The 18,815-nt window shown below is 34.4% G+C and overlaps 1 protein-coding gene across 1 annotated transcript in view; it reads left to right on the top strand.

Annotated features, from left to right (window-relative positions):
• The window catches only part of LOC149774573 (transient receptor potential cation channel subfamily M member 8-like), a 97,552-nt gene that overhangs the window by 34,091 nt on the left and 44,646 nt on the right, over positions 1-18,815 (top strand). The window contains exons 13-15 of the mRNA XM_089945023.1: positions 2,204-2,334; positions 9,124-9,362; positions 13,183-13,326. Coding sequence (XP_089801149.1) covers positions 2,204-2,334; positions 9,124-9,362; positions 13,183-13,326 — 514 coding nt within the window. The remainder of the gene's footprint in view (positions 1-2,203; positions 2,335-9,123; positions 9,363-13,182; positions 13,327-18,815) is intronic.

Genomic DNA, 18,815 nt, shown 5'->3' with positions numbered 1-18,815 from the left:
AAAACATTGTGGATGGCTTGCACTTTGTGTAATAATGAACCTTATAGGCTCTGGGGTATAAAGGTCAGAGGTCACAGTCATGATAAGTCTAAAAATAAGTAATAGTTTCTGCACATTAAGCTTAGTTCAAGATCATTTACCTTGATAAAATGTCAAGGTCATTTGAGACCCATTGACACCCATTGGTCATCGATTTCCAGGTCAGCCATGCATTACTTGTTCCTACAGTGAGGACCTTTAAAAGTAGGGTAGGTATATGCAGATTATTTTGTCCTTGCTTTTGGTGTAGATGGATAAGTTCAAACTGAGGTTATTTTTGGCCAAGATCACAATGACATTTTTAAACTGGACATTTTCTTTAATTCTTGCATAGATGCTCCCCCAATATCTTGAAAAGATTCTTGATTAAAAGCATGCTTAAGGAGGAAATAGGAATGGATATAATGAAAATGATTGCTTTGATTGCTTTATTTATTTCGCAGAAATATGGATGGTTTTTCCAGTACTTTTCAATAAAAAGTAAGGATCATTTTCAGAATCTGTTTGATCATTCTGAATGTCACCTTCTCTTAGACTCATTTATGATTAAAGTCTTCAGGGTGTTAGTGATACCATCATACAATTCCATGAAGAGAATGGGGCCAGGAACAGAGCCTTGCATAACACCAAAACATAGGTCAACTGGGCTAGAACGTTTTCCATTTACAGAGGCAATTTGTGTCCTGTTGACTAAATAGGCCTTGCACAATACTAAGGCTGTATTATGAATATGAACTACATGATGAACAAGGTGAAGTAATATATATTGGTCTATTTTGTCAAATGCCACAGACAAGTCAAGGAGGGCAAGGGCTGTAACATTTCCATTATTCAAAGAAGAGGAAAGATCATTCACTGGTTTCTGAAGGACAGTTTCAGTACTGTGGCAAGAGTGATATTAAGACTGTAATTGCTAAGAGACTATTTGAATTCTTATGAGATACAAGCTCGGATAGAAAAACTTTTTCTAAGTTTTTTTTACATGAATGAGGAGTTAGAAACATTGTGGTAGTCCTTTATAATGCTAGGATCAAGTGTTGTTTCTTCAATGGAAGTATTACAATAATTGCAGTTTTGAAAAATGATGGTAATTTTCCAGATGAGAGAGAAGTATTTATAACATTGGTTGATGAAGAAAATATTTGATCTGAGCACTCATACAGCAGTGATAATGGATTGAATTCACATGACTTTGGGGCCACCTTTGTCACAACTGTATATACCAATTCCATAGAGACAGGTTCAGTTGATGTTAAACGCTGCCATGTATATTTTGTATCACAACTTTATGGTGACAATGAGTAAGTTGAAATTGTGTTGTCAAGCTTTTCTCTAATGGATTGAACTTTTTCACAGAAGAAATTTTCAAACAGTTATTATGTATGCAAAATAAAACCATAATGTCTGTATACTTCTCTTTCACTGGTTTACTTTCATGTCCATCCATATTTTTACTTTTTATGTCATCCTAGATGATGATAACTCAGGCCTGGTGGATCACTGTTTCAGGAGACCATATGATATTTATTCCCCGATTTATAATGCATGGCTTGGAGGGCCATTGTTTCAGGAGACCATATGATATTTATTCCCCGATTTATAATGCATGGCTTGGAGGGCCATTGTTTCAGGAGACCATATGATATTTATTCCCCAATTTATAATGCATGGCTTGGAGGGCCATTGTTTCAGGAGACCATATGATATTTATTCCCCGATTTATAATGCATGGCTTGGAGGGCCATTGTTTCAGGAGACCATAAGATATTTATTCCCCGATTTATAATGCATGGCTTGGAGGGCCATTGTTTCAGGAGACCATATGATATTTATTTCCCAATTTATGATGTATGGCTTGAAGGGCCATTGTTTTGGGAGACCATATGACATTTATTCCCTGATTTATAATGCATTGATCAATTTTGCTTTGTCTTATGATAACATGTTTGGAGATCCCTTGTCGTGATAGACCATTCTTGTGGGCAGAAGAAAGGGCTTCAAAAAATAAGTTTACAGTTTTTAGCAATTAGAGTCATTCTTCCAATATTTTATAAAAAAGCTGTTTTTGGTTGACACAAGATAGCATTCGCCTTTTGCAGTGGTGGTTACTATATGGTCATTACAACATTCTCGGAACCAATCATTTTGATTTCATTCCATACAGGAAGCCTGGATGACATTATGACAAGAGCAATACAAGAGGACAAAGTTGAGTTTGTTAGACTGCTAATACAGCAAGGCGTCTTCATGAAAGAGTACTTGACAAAAGGCAGGCTGAAACAGCTATATCAAGAGGTATGAATGCCATATTGATTTTAATTGTTGCACATTGTTATTAATTATAGTTCTAGTTGTACAAAAGGAGAAGTATTAGTCATAATTTTTTTATCAATATAGTGTGGATAAATTTTCAAATACAGTGGTTCCTTGACTTACGAGTGTCCCAGCTAATGAGTTTTTCGAGATACGAGCCGTCTCTTGGCCGATTTTTTGCTTTGAGTTGAGAGCTAAAATTCGGGTTACGAGCCAGCTTCAGATACCCCACTGCTAGTTGGCGCAGCGAATGCCACAGTGAACGTCGCAACATCCGCCCAGCATCCCATGTCTCACTCGTTCACTTTAAGCAGTTAGCTCACAGTGGAAGCATCAGTGTTGTGCTCGCATTTGTGCTTGCAGTTATTTTGCAAAACTTCGTTTTTCCAACCATGGATCCAAAGAAAGTGAGTGCGAAGGACAGTGCTGAGAAGAAGAAGCAGATGATGTGCATTGAATTAAAGAAAGACGTTATCGAAAAACATGACCAAGGTGTGCGTGTAGTCGACTTGGCGAAGCAGTATGAGCATAGCACTTCCATGATTTGCACCATACTGAAGCAAAAGGAGTTGATAAAGGCTATAACGCCAGCCAAGGGCATTAAAATAATTTCTAAACAGCGGACATCTATCCATGAAAATAGGGAGAAGCTGCTGATGGTGTGGTTGACGGAGAAGCAGCTTGCAGGAGATACCGTGACAGAGGCTATAATCTGCGAGAAGGCACGAGCTATTTATGCTGATTTGCTGCAGCAGACCCCAGGCACTTCAACGGACAAGGCATCGGGCGAGCAGTTTAAAGCCAGTCAGGGCTGGTTCGAGAATTTTAAAAAGAGGATCGGCATTCACTCCGTTGTCAGGCATGGTGAGGCAGCGAGCGCGGATATGAAGGCAGCTGAGGATTACCTCAAAACTTTTGCTGAAATTATAGCAGTAGAAGGATACATACCTCAGCAAGTCTTCAACTGTGACGAGACAGGACTCTTGTGGAAGAAGATTCCAAGGAGGACTTATATAACAGCAGAGGAGAAGAGGATGCCAGGCCACAAACCCATGAAGGATAGGCTAACCATTGCACTGTGCGCCAATGCGAGCGGTGACTGCAAGATTAAGCCGCTGCTTGTTTATCATTCGGAAAACCCCAGAGCCTTTAAGTCACATACAATTCTGAAAGAAAAGCTGCAGGTTATGTGGAGGGCAAACCCGAGGACGTGGGTCACCAGGCAGTTCTTTGTGGAGTGGGTGAATTTGGTCTTTGGTCCTGACATTAAGAAATATCTCCAGGAAAATAACCTACCCTTGCAAGCCCTTCTCATCCTGGACAATGCACCTGCTCACCCACCTAACCTCGAAGATGACATCCTCGAAGAGTTCAAGTTTGTAAAGGTTCTCTACCTTCCACCCAACACCACCCCTATCCTGCAGCCCATGGACCAGCAGGTGATTTCTAATTTCAAGAAGCTCTTCACCAAGTACCTGTTCCGCCACTGCTTTGAGGTGACGGAGATCACAAACCTCACCCTTCAAGAGTTTTGGAAGGACCACTATAACATCGTGATATGCCTCAGAATTATCAATATGGCCTGGCAGGGTGTTACAAAGAGGACCTTGACCTCTGCATGGAAGAAACTGGCCTGAGGTTGTGTCTGAAACGGACTTTGAAAGACTTGAACCCAAAGCGGCAGTGGTGGAGGAGATTGTATCCCTCGGTAAGTCCATGGGCCTGGACATGGATGAAGGTGACATCAACAAGCTCATCGAGGAGCACTCCGAGGAACTGACAACGGAGTAGCTAAAGGAGCTACAGACACAGCAGCACACGGAGGTTTTGCAGGAAATAGGTGACACGGAGGAGGCAGAGGAGGTTATCTCTACAAGTGAGATAAAGGAAATGTTGGGAATGTGGGAGAAACTTTCAGATTTTATTCAAAAGAAACACCCAGGAAAAGTTGCAACTTGGCGTGCGACAGCGCTATTTAATGACACTTGCCTAACTCATTTCAGAAACATTCTGAAACAGAGGATAAAACAAACCTCATTGGACAGGTTTTTATCGAAAACCCCTGCAGATGAAAGTGAGGAAAGCATGGCGAAAAGGGCAAAAATCAGCGAATAAGATTCAGTTATTCACTTCAGCCTTTCTCCTCCACCTCCATCAGCATCTTCAAGTCGTCTGATCTCCAAGGTAAATGCTGTACATTATACTTAATAAAACCAGTTTATTGCAGTACATTCTATTTTATTGTGTTTTTATACAATATTCATTATTTATAAGTAAATTTTTCTTATTTAAAAACGTGTATCAAAAAAATTTCGGTTTTTTTTTTTGGGATCCGGAACAGATTAATGGCATTTCAATTCATTTCAATGGGGAAAATTGATTTGACATATGAGGAATTTGAGTTACGAGCTCCGTCATGGAACAAATTAAACTCGTAAGTCAAGGAACCACTGTATTTTCCAAGAAAAGATTCTGTTTAAAGAATTAAAATTCAAGAAAAGCATTCTGATCTTTATTGTGTATTGTTATAATTTTTTGTACTTACTCATAGTTAGGTCCAACTGCAGCCAAGATAGACCCTTATCTGCTGTCACATAATGCACCAGCAGATCAGGGTCTCTGTTGTTTGTTCTGCTCTTTAATTCTAGCAAACAACATAGACCCAGATCTGTCAGCACATTATATGATTTCAGATCTGGGTCTATGCAGTCAGATCCAACATATATGGAGGGGCCCCAAGTGGCCGAGTGGTCTAAAGTGTTCGCCGTTACGGATCACTGCCATCTCACCTCTGTCTGCGCCGGTTCGAGTCTCAGATTCAGCCAATGTAGATATGTGAGAAAGCATGCCAGTAGCTTCTCGTGGGTCGGTGGTTCTTTCCGGGGTTTTCCCGGGTTCTTCCTCCACCATTAATACTGGCCGCCATATATGGCCTATCGTGTGCTGAAAAATGGCGTTAAACCCCACAACAACAACAACCAACATATATGGAAATATATTTGATATATAAAAATTTGAGAGTTCAGAGAATTACAGATAATATGGAATCCTAGTTTTGTTTTGTTCTGTGAAGAAGGTATATAAATTTTAAAGTAGTGTGTAAAACAGACCATGAAAATAAATTTACATAAATATACATAATTATATTTAGTATTCTTGCAAAGTTAGTAAACTGCAGAATGACTAATAAAGCTTTTTAGAGGCTTTTACTGTTTGCCCTATGTCCTTTTTGCCCCACTACACCTTAATTAATGTAGCCCTTACACATTACTGTATGATGCCTTTTCATTTGTTCAATCATACCACCAGACTTGAAAAAAAGACTTATGTATAATGATTTTTTGTTGTTGTTCATAGATTTTTATCCAGTATTTACATGTATCACAATTATCTTATGTGTAGGCATGCATTCAAAAACATGTTGTGGTATATGATTTCTCTGTAAAGTGAAACAACAAAAATGTACTTATTGAGATGTGCACTAGGTCCCAGAAAATGTTGGACGTACTATAGTTCAAGGATGAATATAGAAGTATATACATTTAATGGAGATGTAACACAATGGTTGTATATGATAAATTAGCGATTTGATATGTACAATTTCACAAATGAATATAAGAAAAATGTGGTTTAAGTTAAAGAAGAGACATAGTAGTATACAAGTGAAATGCACAGTGTTTTCACAGATTGATTTAAGAATCCATACATTTGATAAAGAGACAATAAAATGGTATTCATTATGGGTGTGTATGATGGTTTGAGTGGAAGAACAGAAAAGAATAAAGTAGTGGACAATTGGGATGTACAATATTTTCTTAGATGAATATAGGAATATGTACATTTGATAAAGATGTAACAAACTAGTATTCAAAATGGATGTATATGACGAATTAGGAGTTAGATATGTGCAATTTTGAATGCAGACAATAATTAGTATTGTACAGGTGGCGTCTAGGACAGAGAATAATGAGGTGAGCTATTTACTGCCTTGAAAATTGTTAGGTGGTTTTCATTACAATAATATCTGTCATTTACTCAAGGGAGGATGTTCCAGGCATAATGAATAGATATCAAGTTTTGTTAACAATTGTTAGTTTATAGTTCCAATGATTATTTATTCATAACTAACTGGATGTACAATGCATTGCAGGCATTAATATGGAGATAGGTTTTCTTACAAAGGGGTGTGAGGCAAAAAATGAAAACCTATTTACTGACCAGTTTATGCTCTAGAGATGCTGAGTTTTGTTGTATGGACATATTATTTACTTTAGGGAGTGGTTATGGTTCAGGATGGCGAGATTTAGATGAGTTGATTGAAAGAAAATGTATGAAAACTATGATTTATTATGGGCAACAGGTGTTTGTTTATGTACGATTTTGCAACTACAAAATATGGGCAACAGGTGTTTATGTACAATTTTGCAAATACAAAATATGGGCAACAGGTCTTTATGTACGATTTTGCAAATACAAAATATGGGCAACAGGTGTTTATATATGATTTTGCAAATACAAAATATGGGCAACAGGTGTTTATGTACGATTTTGCAAATACAAAATATGGGCAACAGGTGTTTATGTACAATTTTGCAAATACAAAATATGGGCAACAGGTGTTTATGTATGATTTTGCAAATACAAAATATGGGCAACAGGTGTTTATGTATGATTTTGCAAATACAAAATATGGGGAACAGGTGTTTATGTACGATTTTGCAAATACAAAATATGGGCAACAGGTGTTTATGTATGATTTTGCAAATACAAAATATGAGCAACAGGTGTTTATGTACGATTTTGCAAATACAAAATATGGGCAACAGGTGTTTATGTATGATTTTGCAAATACAAAATATGGGGAACAGGTGTTTATGTACAATTTTGCAAATACAAAATATGGAAAACAGGTGTTTATGTATGATTTTGCAAATACAAAATATGGGCAACAGGTGTTTATGTATGATTTTGCAAATACAAAATATGGGGAACAGGTGTTTATGTACGATTTTGCAAATACAAAATATGGGGAACAGGTGTTTATGTATGATTTTGCAAATACAAAATATAAGCAACAGGTGTTTATGTACGATTTTGCAAATACAAAATATGGGCAACAGGTGTTTATGTATGATTTTGCAAATACAAAATATGGGGAACAGGTGTTTATGTACAATTTTGCAAATACAAAATATGGGCAACAGGTGTTTATGTATGATTTTGCAAATACAAAATATGGGGAACAGATGTTTATGTACGATTTTGCAAATACAAAATATGGGCAACAGGTGTTTATGTATGATTTTGCAAATACAAAATATGAGCAACAGGTGTTTATGTACGATTTTGCAAATACAAAATATGGGGAACAGGTGTTTATGTACGATTTTGCAAATACAAAATATGGGCAACAGGTGTTTATGTACGATTTTGCAAATACAAAATATGGGGAACAGGTGTTTATGTACGATTTTGCAAATACAAAATATGGGCAACAGGTGTTTATGTATGATTTTGCAAATACAAAATATGGGCAACAGGTGTTTATGTTTGATTTTGCAAATACAAAATTCAGAATTAATCATGTATCAAGGTGTGTTACTAAGTCAAAGCTATGTGAAGAGCAGAATATACCAGCTAGATACCATTTATCAAGGAATTCAATAAGATTATATCTATAAATGTTTTCTCGCATTCTAAACTTTTTCTGGCTAGAAAGACAAATAGTAAGTTTTTGCAGTTACTGTTTCTTTATGATAATAGGATTGAAGATCTTTGAACCAGATTACATATTTATAGACTGCTGCTATGAAGAGACAATGGTTCTGGAACTCAGGCTCTAAGAAATAAGCCTTTTTTGAAAGAAGGTCAAATTTCAGAAGTTGCTGAAGGTATTAAATGTATTTACTGAATGTTTCTTGATCCACAATGTTGCAGAAGGTGTATTAATTTGAATATAAAAAATAATTGGTCATTAGTTTTGATTTCATTGCAGAAAGCACATGATTTAGTGTTGTGAATTATTTTAGTAATATACTATAATTTTTACACGTAAAGTATCATATATTAACTTTGAAGCAAACATCTCATGTGATTGGGTCGATAAATGTATTGTGCAGTAAGTCAGTTTCGTATAACATTTTTATCTTTGGTTCTTAAACAAATTTCTTCAGGTTCAGTTGATAAATGATCATGGTAGGTATTTCACCAATGCGAGTCCTTGGTGTTTTCATCTTCAGAAAGTTGTTATTCTCATCCTGAACAGTTGGTCTTATTAGAGGCAACATATCACTAAGGATATTAAGTTTGTCCTGAATGAAAGTGAGCTGACATTTATCTGTGGCATTGATGAGAAAAGGAAATCCCCTTAGATTGGTTATATTAATTTTTTCTGTGAGGCTGAAGCAAAGAACAAAGTAAATCAGAGATAGTGGGATGTCCTCACCTCCATGCCAGTTGATGCCAGAGATTTTGTTTTCTTCTCTAACGTATTTGGTCATCACATACATGCAGCCATTATAGTAACACCAGAATTGTAAAACTTACTTGACTTTGTCAGACAAAGTCAAGTAATATACAGTAAGAATCATAAATCAGTGAGTTATATTTGTAACTTGAGTGAGGAAAGGGAGGTCATGGAATTTGCCCTTTTCATGTGACAAAGGTTCCACCATCATGACTCCTTTTAGGAATTAACAATACAAGATTCTGTATGTTTCAAAAAGAAAATAAAATGGAATAAAATAACACTTTTAGCCTTTTTTTATACAGATTCCTAAATACAGCCATATCCTACGGTTGTTCTCCAAGCTCATGGGTAAAGATTCTCTGTCCAAAGATGAAAAGTCTTTGTCCAAGTTCCTTAATAAATTGCTGGATAAATATGATGGGGGCTTGGAGTATGAGCCTGACGAGGGAGAAGAGAACCAACAGGGCCAAAAGGAAGACAGCGAGGTTCGATTTAAACGGCCATACAAACAACTCTTTTTATGGGCCTTACTTAATCACAGGTATTGTTTTTAAATGATAAAAAAGGTACATTTGTACTGGTATTTTACATCAGTACCATTTTATAGTCGCTACATTGTTGTATATTGAGTAAATTAAGCTAGTTTTGCAAAATAATTTGACCCATGTAGTTATAAAGAAGATGTACATCACATGTCTCTGTTGCTAATTAACATGGTTAGTTTAAAACTCTTCCTTATTTGTTTGAAATGTCTGTCATTAAAATTGTTAAATTTCATGCTTTTGAAAAAAGATGTGATTATCACGTGCCTTGAAGTTTGTTGTGTTCTATGTAATCAATGTAATCAAAGGACTATATTGAATAAGGGAGACTTATTTGTTTTTTACAACTTTTTTGGATGTAACTGTTTTGGCTGTAGGTTGCACATGATGTCTGAAAAGCACAAACCTATTTTTTATAGACTTGTAACCTGTAAGTTCAGGGTCAAATTCATTTGTTGGTTGGATGATATTCAGTCTTTCTGTAGAAGTAATAAATAAGAAAAAACAAAAATGTCTTAATATTCATTGCTTGGAATATACATGCATTATCTTAAAACAACAGCTGTTTTGAGGATATCTTTGTTACTGATACATGATATAAATTTGGTACAGAAATCAGCTGCAGGTGTATACTGTATTTTTTTCTCATCCTTGCATGGCGAACCCAAGTGATGATTTTTTAATACAGCCTTTGACAAAAGAGCTAGACTAGTTTGAGCTGGCAAAACATATACCAGTATGATGACAATAGAGATATAACCCTTACTTGGCAAACCTTACTGTGCTGAAAATGTGTCCTTCTACAAAGTACATAGATAACTGTGACTTTCTACAAAATATATTAATGAATATGGCCATCACCAAAATATGTTAATGAATATGGCCTTCTACAAAGTATGTTAATTAATATGGCCTTCTACAAAATATGTTAATGAATATGGCCTTCCACAAAATATGTTTATAATTATGGCCTTCTACAAAATATGTTTATAATTATGGCCTTCTAAAAAATATGTTAATGAATATGGCCTTCCACAAAATAAGTTAATGAATGTAACCTTCTTGAAAATATGTTAATATGGCCGACACAAAAATATGTTAATGAATATGGCCTTCTACAAAATATGTTAATGAATGTAACCTTCTCAAAAATATGTTAATAAATATGTCCATCACCAAAATATGTTAATGAATATGGCCTTCTACAAAATATGTTAATGAATATGACCTTCTACAAAATATGTTAATGAATATGACCTTCTACAAAATATGTTATTGAATATGACCTTCTATAAAATATGTTATTGAATATGACCTTCTACAAAATATGTTATTGAATATGACCTTCTTCAAAATATGTTAATGAATATGACCTTCTACAAAATATGTTAATGAATATGACCTTCTACAAAATATGTTATTGAATATGACCTTCTATAAAATATGTTATTGAATATGACCTTCTACAAAATATGTTAATGAATATGACCTTCTACAAACATGTTATTGAATATGACCTTCTACAAAATATGTTATTGAATATGACCTTCTATAAAATATGTTAATGAATATGACCTTCTACAAAATATGTTATTGAATATGACCTTCTACAAAATATGTTAATGAATATGACCTTCTACAAAATATGTTATTGAATATGACCTTCTATAAAATATGTTATTGAATATGACCTTCTACAAAATATGTTAATGAATATGACCTTCTACAAACATGTTATTGAATATGACCTTCTACAAAATATGTTAATGAATATGACCTTCTACAAAATATGTTAATGAATATGACCTTCTACAAACATGTTATTGAATATGACCTTCTACAAAATATGTTATTGAATATGACCTTCTATAAAATATGTTAATGAATATGACCTTCTACAAAATATGTTATTGAATATGACCTTCTACAAAATATGTTAATGAATATGACCTTCTACAAAATATGTTATTGAATATGACCTTCTACAAAATATGTTAATGAATAAGACCTTGTACAAAATATGTTAATTAATATGGCCTTCCACAAAATATGTTAATGATTATGACCTTCTTCAAAATATGTTAATGGATATGATCTTCTTCAAAATATGTTAATGAATAAGACTTTTACAAAATATGTTAATTAATATGGCCTTTTACAAACATATGTTTATGAATATGGCCTTCCACAAAATAAGTTAAAGAATGTAACCTTCTCGAAAATATGTTAATAAATATGGCCGTCACCAAAATATGTTAATGAATATAGCCTTCTACAAAATATATTAATGAATTTGACCTTCCACCAAATATGTTATTAAATATGACCTTCTACAAACATTTGTTAGTCTCAAATGTACATCATATTACAGACATCAAAAGACCCAGGGTCTGTATCGTTTAAACAATCTGGGCGATCATAAATCTCCCAAATGAGATTTTAAACTTGGAATATAATATTGCAAGTGAAATTTAGCATGCAGGTAGAGGAAACAAAGCTAATTTGGTTTTGAATGTTCTTTGATATTATTAATATATATATAAGTTACAGGTCATCAGACATTTCTGACTTTGATCTTGAGTTCGTGCTGGTAATGTTTTGAGAATACTGACCCAGAACTGGTGTCACATAATATTAATTAACAGGTGTGGTGTTTATTAGTAGATCAGGGTGTACATTGTTCATTAGTAGATCTGGGTGTACATTGTTCAGCATATCAAGTTGCAAATTGTTTGTTAATAGATCAGGATGTACATTATTTTTTTTAGCACATCTGGGTGTATTATATTCATTAGTTGATAATGTTGTACATTGTTCATTAGTTGACAATACTACACATTGTTAATTAGTGGGTGATAGTGTACATTGTTCATTAGTTGACAGTGGTGTACATTGTTCATTAGGGGGTCATAGTGTACATTGTTCATTAGTGGGTCGTGGTGTACATTGTTCATTTGTTGATCATGTTACACATTGTTCATTAGTTGATAATGGTGTGCATTTTTTATTAGTTGACAATGGCACACAGATCAGGGTGTACATTGTTTGTAAATAGATCAGGGTGCACATTTTTCATAAGTAGATCAATATGTACCTTGTTAATTAGTTGATCAGGGTGTACATTGTAAGTAGATCAGGGTGCACATTGTTCATAAGTAGATCAATATGTACCTTGTTAATTAGTTGATTAGGGTGTACATTGTTTGTAAATAGATCAGGGTGCACATTTTTCATAAGCAGATCAATATGTACCTTGTTAATTAGTTGATCAGGGTGTACATTGTAAGTAGATCAGGGTGCACATTGTTCATAAGTAGATCAATATGTACCTTGTTAATTAGTTGATTAGGGTGTACATTGTTTGTAAGTAGATCAGGGTGCACATTTTTCATAAGCAGATCAATATGTACCATGTTAATTAGTTGATCAGGGTGTACATTGTAAGTAGATCAGGGTGTACATTGTTCCTTAATAGATTAGCTTTAAATCTCAGCCAGTTGATACTATTGGTTGAAGTGCTGGAAGTAACCACTGCCATTTTTGTTATCAAATATCTAGTTAAGTGTCATGGAACTAGGGGTAAGTCTGAATGTACAGAGATTAAGTTAGGCTAATTTAACCTGCAAATCATTTCAGTATTATGGTGAGTTTTCTAATTAGCTGATTTAGCTATTACTTAACTAACGGGATTAGTTATGCCTTTCAGTATGTTTGAAATTAAGAAAAACATTGTTTGATTCGATTATTGTGCATTAATATGCTTTCTTTTATTTTACATGCAGATACATACAGATTTATTGCATATATTTGTTACTTCAGACAAGCATTGGCCAAATTATGCTGGGAGTTGGGAGAAGAACCGGTGACAAGTGCCATTGCAGCAACTAGGATCTATGGTTCTCTGAGTCAAGCATGTCCTAGGCATGAGTCAAATTTAAAGGAAAAACTGAATGCATACAAAATGTAAGTTTTAAATGCCCTGGCATGTGCATAAATAAGATAATAGTTACTTTATCACTTATTTAAAAGCTTCAGCTAAATTAAGGATTTACTTTTATTGTAAACCTGGTTTACATATCACCTCTGTTAAGCAGTCAAATGTAAAAAAAACAGGAGATTTTTTAGGGTTTCTGCAAAATAAATGTAGAAGTGAACTTGTATTAGAACTCATCTGTCTTAAGAGGTAATTTTTAGACATCCCGTAATTGGCAAGATTATAAAGGTTGGATTGTGCACATTCTTTTTGTGTCTGACTTTTTTATGGAAATTAGGGAGATGGTTTTATCATTTACATCCATCCTTGACATTTCAGTTCCACTTTATCACTTTGAAGTATTCTGAGATTAGCGGATGAAACTTAGTAAACCTGTCATTAGAAGATATCACACTGTGTACACCTTGACAGCATCATTAGAAGATATGTTCTTGATCACATTGTGAACACCTTTACATATATGTTCTTTATCACATTCTGTACACCTTTACAACATCATTCGAAGATATGTTCTTTATCACATTGTTTTCACCTTTATAACATCATTAAAATATATGTTCTTTATCACATTGTATACACCTGTACAACATCATTAGAAGATATGTTTTTGATCACATTGGACACACCTGTACAACATTGTTAGAAGATATGTTCTTGATCACATTGGGCACACCTGTACAACATTGTTAGAAGATATGTTCTTCATCACACTGTGTGCACCTGTACAACATCATTAGAATATATGTTCATTATCACATTGTGTACACCTTTTTATCTTTAGAAGATATGTTCTCGATCACATTGTGTACACCTTGACAACATCATTAGAGATATGTTCTTTATCACATTGTGTACACCTGTACAACATCATTAGAAGATATGTTCTTCATTACATTGTGTGAACCTTTACACATGATTAGAATATATGTTCTTTATCACATTGTGTAGACCTGTACAACATCATTAGAAGATATGTTCTTTATCACATTGTGTACACCTGTACAACATCATTAGAAGATATGTTCTTCATTACTTTGTGTGAACCTTTACACATGATTAGAATATATGTTCTTGATTACATTGTGTAGACCTGTACAACATCATTAGAAGATATGTTCTTTATCACACTGTGTACACCTACCTGTGCAACATCATTAAAGGATATGTTCTTCATTACATTGTGTGAACCTTTACACATGATTAGAATAGTTCTTGATCACATTGTGTAGACCTGTACAACATCATTAGAAGATATGTTCTTTATCACATTGTGTACAACTACCTGTGCAACATCATTATTATATATGTTCTTTATCACATTGTGTATAACTGTACAACATCATTGGAATATATGTTCATTATCCCACTGTGTACACCTTTTTATCTTTCGAAGATATGTTCTCGATCACATTGTGTACACCTTTAGAACATCATTAGAGGATACATTCTTTGTCACATTGTTAGCACCTTTACGTATCATTAGACGATATGTTCTTTATCACATTGTGTACACCTGTACAACATCATTAGAATATATGTTTTTATCACATTGTGTACACCTGTGGAACATCATTAGAAGATATGTCCTTTATCACATTGGTTACACCTTTGCAACAGCATCAGAAGATATTTTCTCTGTCATATTGTGTACACCTTGACAGCATCATTAGAAGGTATGTTCCTGATCACATCGTGTACACCTATACAACATCATTAGAAGATGTGTTCATTATCAAATTTCGTACACCTATTTATCTTTAGAAGATATGTTCCATATCACATTGTGTACACCCATACATCTTTAGAAGATATGTTCTGTATCACATTGTGTACACCCATACATCTTTAGAAGATATGTTCCATATCACATTGTGTACAGCCATACATCTTTAGAAGATATGTTCTGTATCACATTTTGGTTCCTGTCTTTGGTATCAAGGTCTTATTTCAGTATTTGAAGTTTTCCCTCACACTTTCCTTTCTGATCTCTAACTTTCACACCATGTAAGATTAAGGAATGAAACTTGCTGGGTATACATTATCATTATGAAGCATCTAATGTGCCACATTCCTATAATCAAGGTCAAGGTTACATTATAATTAGAAGGTGCATCACGTAGTACATAGGAGTTCCTATAATCAAGGTCAAGGTTACATTATAATTAGAAGGTGCATCACATAGTACATAGGAGTTCCTATAATCAAGGTCAAGGTTACATTATAATTAGAAGGTGCATCACATAGTACATAGTAGTTCCTATAATCAAGGTCAAGGTTACATTATAATTAGAAGGTGCATCACATAGTACATAGGAGTTCCTATAATCAAGGTCAAGGTTACATTATAATTAGAAGGTGCATCACATAGTACATAGGAGTTCCTATAATCAAAGTCAAGGTTACATTATAATTAGAAGGTGCATCACATAGTACATAGGAGTTCCTATAATCAAGGTCAAGGTTACATTATAATTAGAAGGTGCATCACGTAGTACATAGTAGTTCCTGTAATCAAGGTCAAGGTTACATTATAATTAGAAGGTGCATCACGTAGTACATAGGAGTTCCTATAATCAAGGTCAAGGTTACATTATAATTAGAAGGTGCATCACGTAGTACATAGTAGTTCCTATAATCAAGGTCAAGGTTACATTATAATTAGAAGGTGCATCACGTAGTACATAGTAGTTCCTATAATCAAGGTCAAGGTTACATTATAATTAGAAGGTGCATCACATAGTACATAGGAGTTCCTATAATCAAGGTCAAAGTTACATTATAATTAGAAGGTGCATCACATAGTACATAGGAGTTCCTATAATCAAAGTCAAGGTTACATTATAATTAGAAGGTGCATCACATAGTACATAGGAGTTCCTATAATCAAGGTCAAGGTTGCATTATAATTAGAAGGTGCATCACGTAGTACATAGGAGTTCCTATAATCAAGGTCAAGGTTACATTATAATTAGAAGGTGCATCACGTAGTACATAGGAGTTCCTATAATCAAGGTCAAGGTTACATTATAATTAGAAGGTGCATCACGTAGTACATAGGAGTTCCTATAATCAAGGTCAAGGTTACATTATAATTAGAAGGTGCATCACGTAGTACATAGTAGTTCCTATAATCAAGGTCAAGGTTACATTATAATTAGAAGGTGCATCACGTAGTACATAGGAGTTCCTATAATCAAGGTCAAGGTTACATTATAATTAGAAGGTGCATCACATAGTACATAGTAGTTCCTATAATCAAGGTCAAGGTTACATTATAATTAGAAGGTGCATCACGTAGTACATAGTAGTTCCTATAATCAAGGTCAAGGTTACATTATAATTAGAAGGTGCATCACGTAGTACATAGTAGTTCCTATAATCAAGGTCAAGGTTACATTATAATTAGAAGGTGCATCACGTAGTACATAGGAGTTCCTATAATCAAGGTCAAGGTTACATTATAATTAGAAGGTGCATCACGTAGTACATAGGAGTTCCTATAATCAAGGTCAAGGTTACATTATAATTAGAAGGTGCATCACGTAGTACATAGGAGTTCCTATAATCAAGGTCAAGGTTACATTATAATTAGAAGGTGCATCACGTAGTACATAGGAGTTCCTATAATCAAGGTCAAGGTTACATTATAATTAGAAGGTGCATCACGTAGTACATAGGAGTTCCTATAATCAAGGTCAAGGTTACATTATAATTAGAAGGTGCATCACGTAGTACATAGGGGTTCCTATAATCAAGGTCAAGGTTACATTATAATTAGAAGGTGCATCACGTAGTACATAGGGGTTCCTATAATCAAGGTCAAGGTTACATTATAATTAGAAGGTGCATCACGTAGTACATAGGAGTTCCTATAATCAAGGTCAAGGTTACATTATAATTAGAAGGTGCATCACGTAGTACATAGGAGTTCCTATAATCAAGGTCAAGGTTACATTATAATTAGAAGGTGCATCACGTAGTACATAGGAGTTCCTATAATCAAGGTCAAGGTTACATTATAATTAGAAGGTGCATCACATAGTACATAGGAGTTCCTATAATCAAGGTCAAGGTTACATTATAATTAGAAGGTGCATCACATAGTACATAGGAGTTTCTATAATCAAGGTCAAGGTTACATTATAATTAGAAGGTGCATCACATAGTACATAGTAGTTCCTATAATCAAGGTCAAGGTTACATTATAATTAGAAGGTGCATCACATAGTACATAGGAGTTCCTATACTCATGGTCAAGTTTGTTGTTGAATATTTTAAGTCTTTATGATATATTTTGGTATATTTGTACATCATCATCAGATGGTGTGCCATTTTTTCCTTTGGGATTGTGTCTTTTAAGGTCAAAATCTTAGCTTAATGTTTCATTTTCCATCACAGCTTCAATGCTGGTATATAACTAAAGCTCTGTTACATATTAAGGAATGAAACATGGTATAGTATTGTATATCACGAGTTAGAAAATGTGTACTGTGTTGGTTGTTTTATCTTCAGGGTCAAAGTTACAAGTTAGTATTTTAAAACTTTTTCATAATACTTTCCATCTCACATTTTAGTAGTGGGATGGAGATGAAAAATGTCATTCTGAAGGTTTTACCTCAAAGACCGCAAATTATCAATAGCTAAGTCTGACCTAGTGGGACCTAAATCATCAGCACAAGTGGGTTACTCTCCTTCTACAGGACTTTGTGGAAGAAAACTAATCAAAGTCTGCTTCATTTACATTGGGAGACATGGGCAATTCCAGAATAAGGTGATGTAACCCTGTTCTCATAAAATTATGTAGCGTCCAATCATGATAAAGCATACCATCCCACAGGGCCTCTCCTCATTTATGATATCTTGAAGTCATGCACATCTACTTAAGCAGTAATGACAATTTATAGGATTCAGTGCTAATCTCTCTATTCTAGGGGAGATCACTCTAATCTGATTTCCCTCATGGCAAGCAGATTACAGTTTAGAACTTTTGTTGCTCAGTTAAGCCCAGAGACTTGTTGAATGTCTTTTTTAGTTGTGGGAAGCCTGGATATGAAAGGTAACAGACTTACTCCTAACATATTACATCATTCCCTCAATACCTTGCACCCTGATAACTTGCAAACCCACTTATAACATGGGGTCAGGCATGGATCCCATTTTTTTCACCAGAAATAAAACCAAAAATTGATCCCTATTTCTTGACCTTGAAGAAAATTGCAATCAAAATTGGTAACTGAAACATTGAGATATCACTTGTTTCATGGTTAAAAAAATGGCAGATATGACCTGGAAATTTTGAAATTATCAACTTTGAATAAGATGTCTTATAATTGGCTACTTCTTTTTCTCCAAATGACATTCTTAATGCACTGTAATGACATTCTTAGTACACCGTAATCAAAGATATTCAAGGAAATTTTGATCATGAAAATGTCAATTACACTTAGTGTAGGCAGTA

Source organism: Sinohyriopsis cumingii, unplaced genomic scaffold, assembly GCF_028554795.1.
Source record: "Sinohyriopsis cumingii isolate HCF-2022 unplaced genomic scaffold, ASM2855479v2 utg000198l, whole genome shotgun sequence".
Classification (NCBI taxonomy): Eukaryota; Metazoa; Mollusca; class Bivalvia; order Unionida; family Unionidae; genus Sinohyriopsis; species Sinohyriopsis cumingii.
The sequence above is the reverse complement of the archived record's forward strand: the minus strand, read 5'-3'. Positions and strand labels throughout refer to the sequence as shown.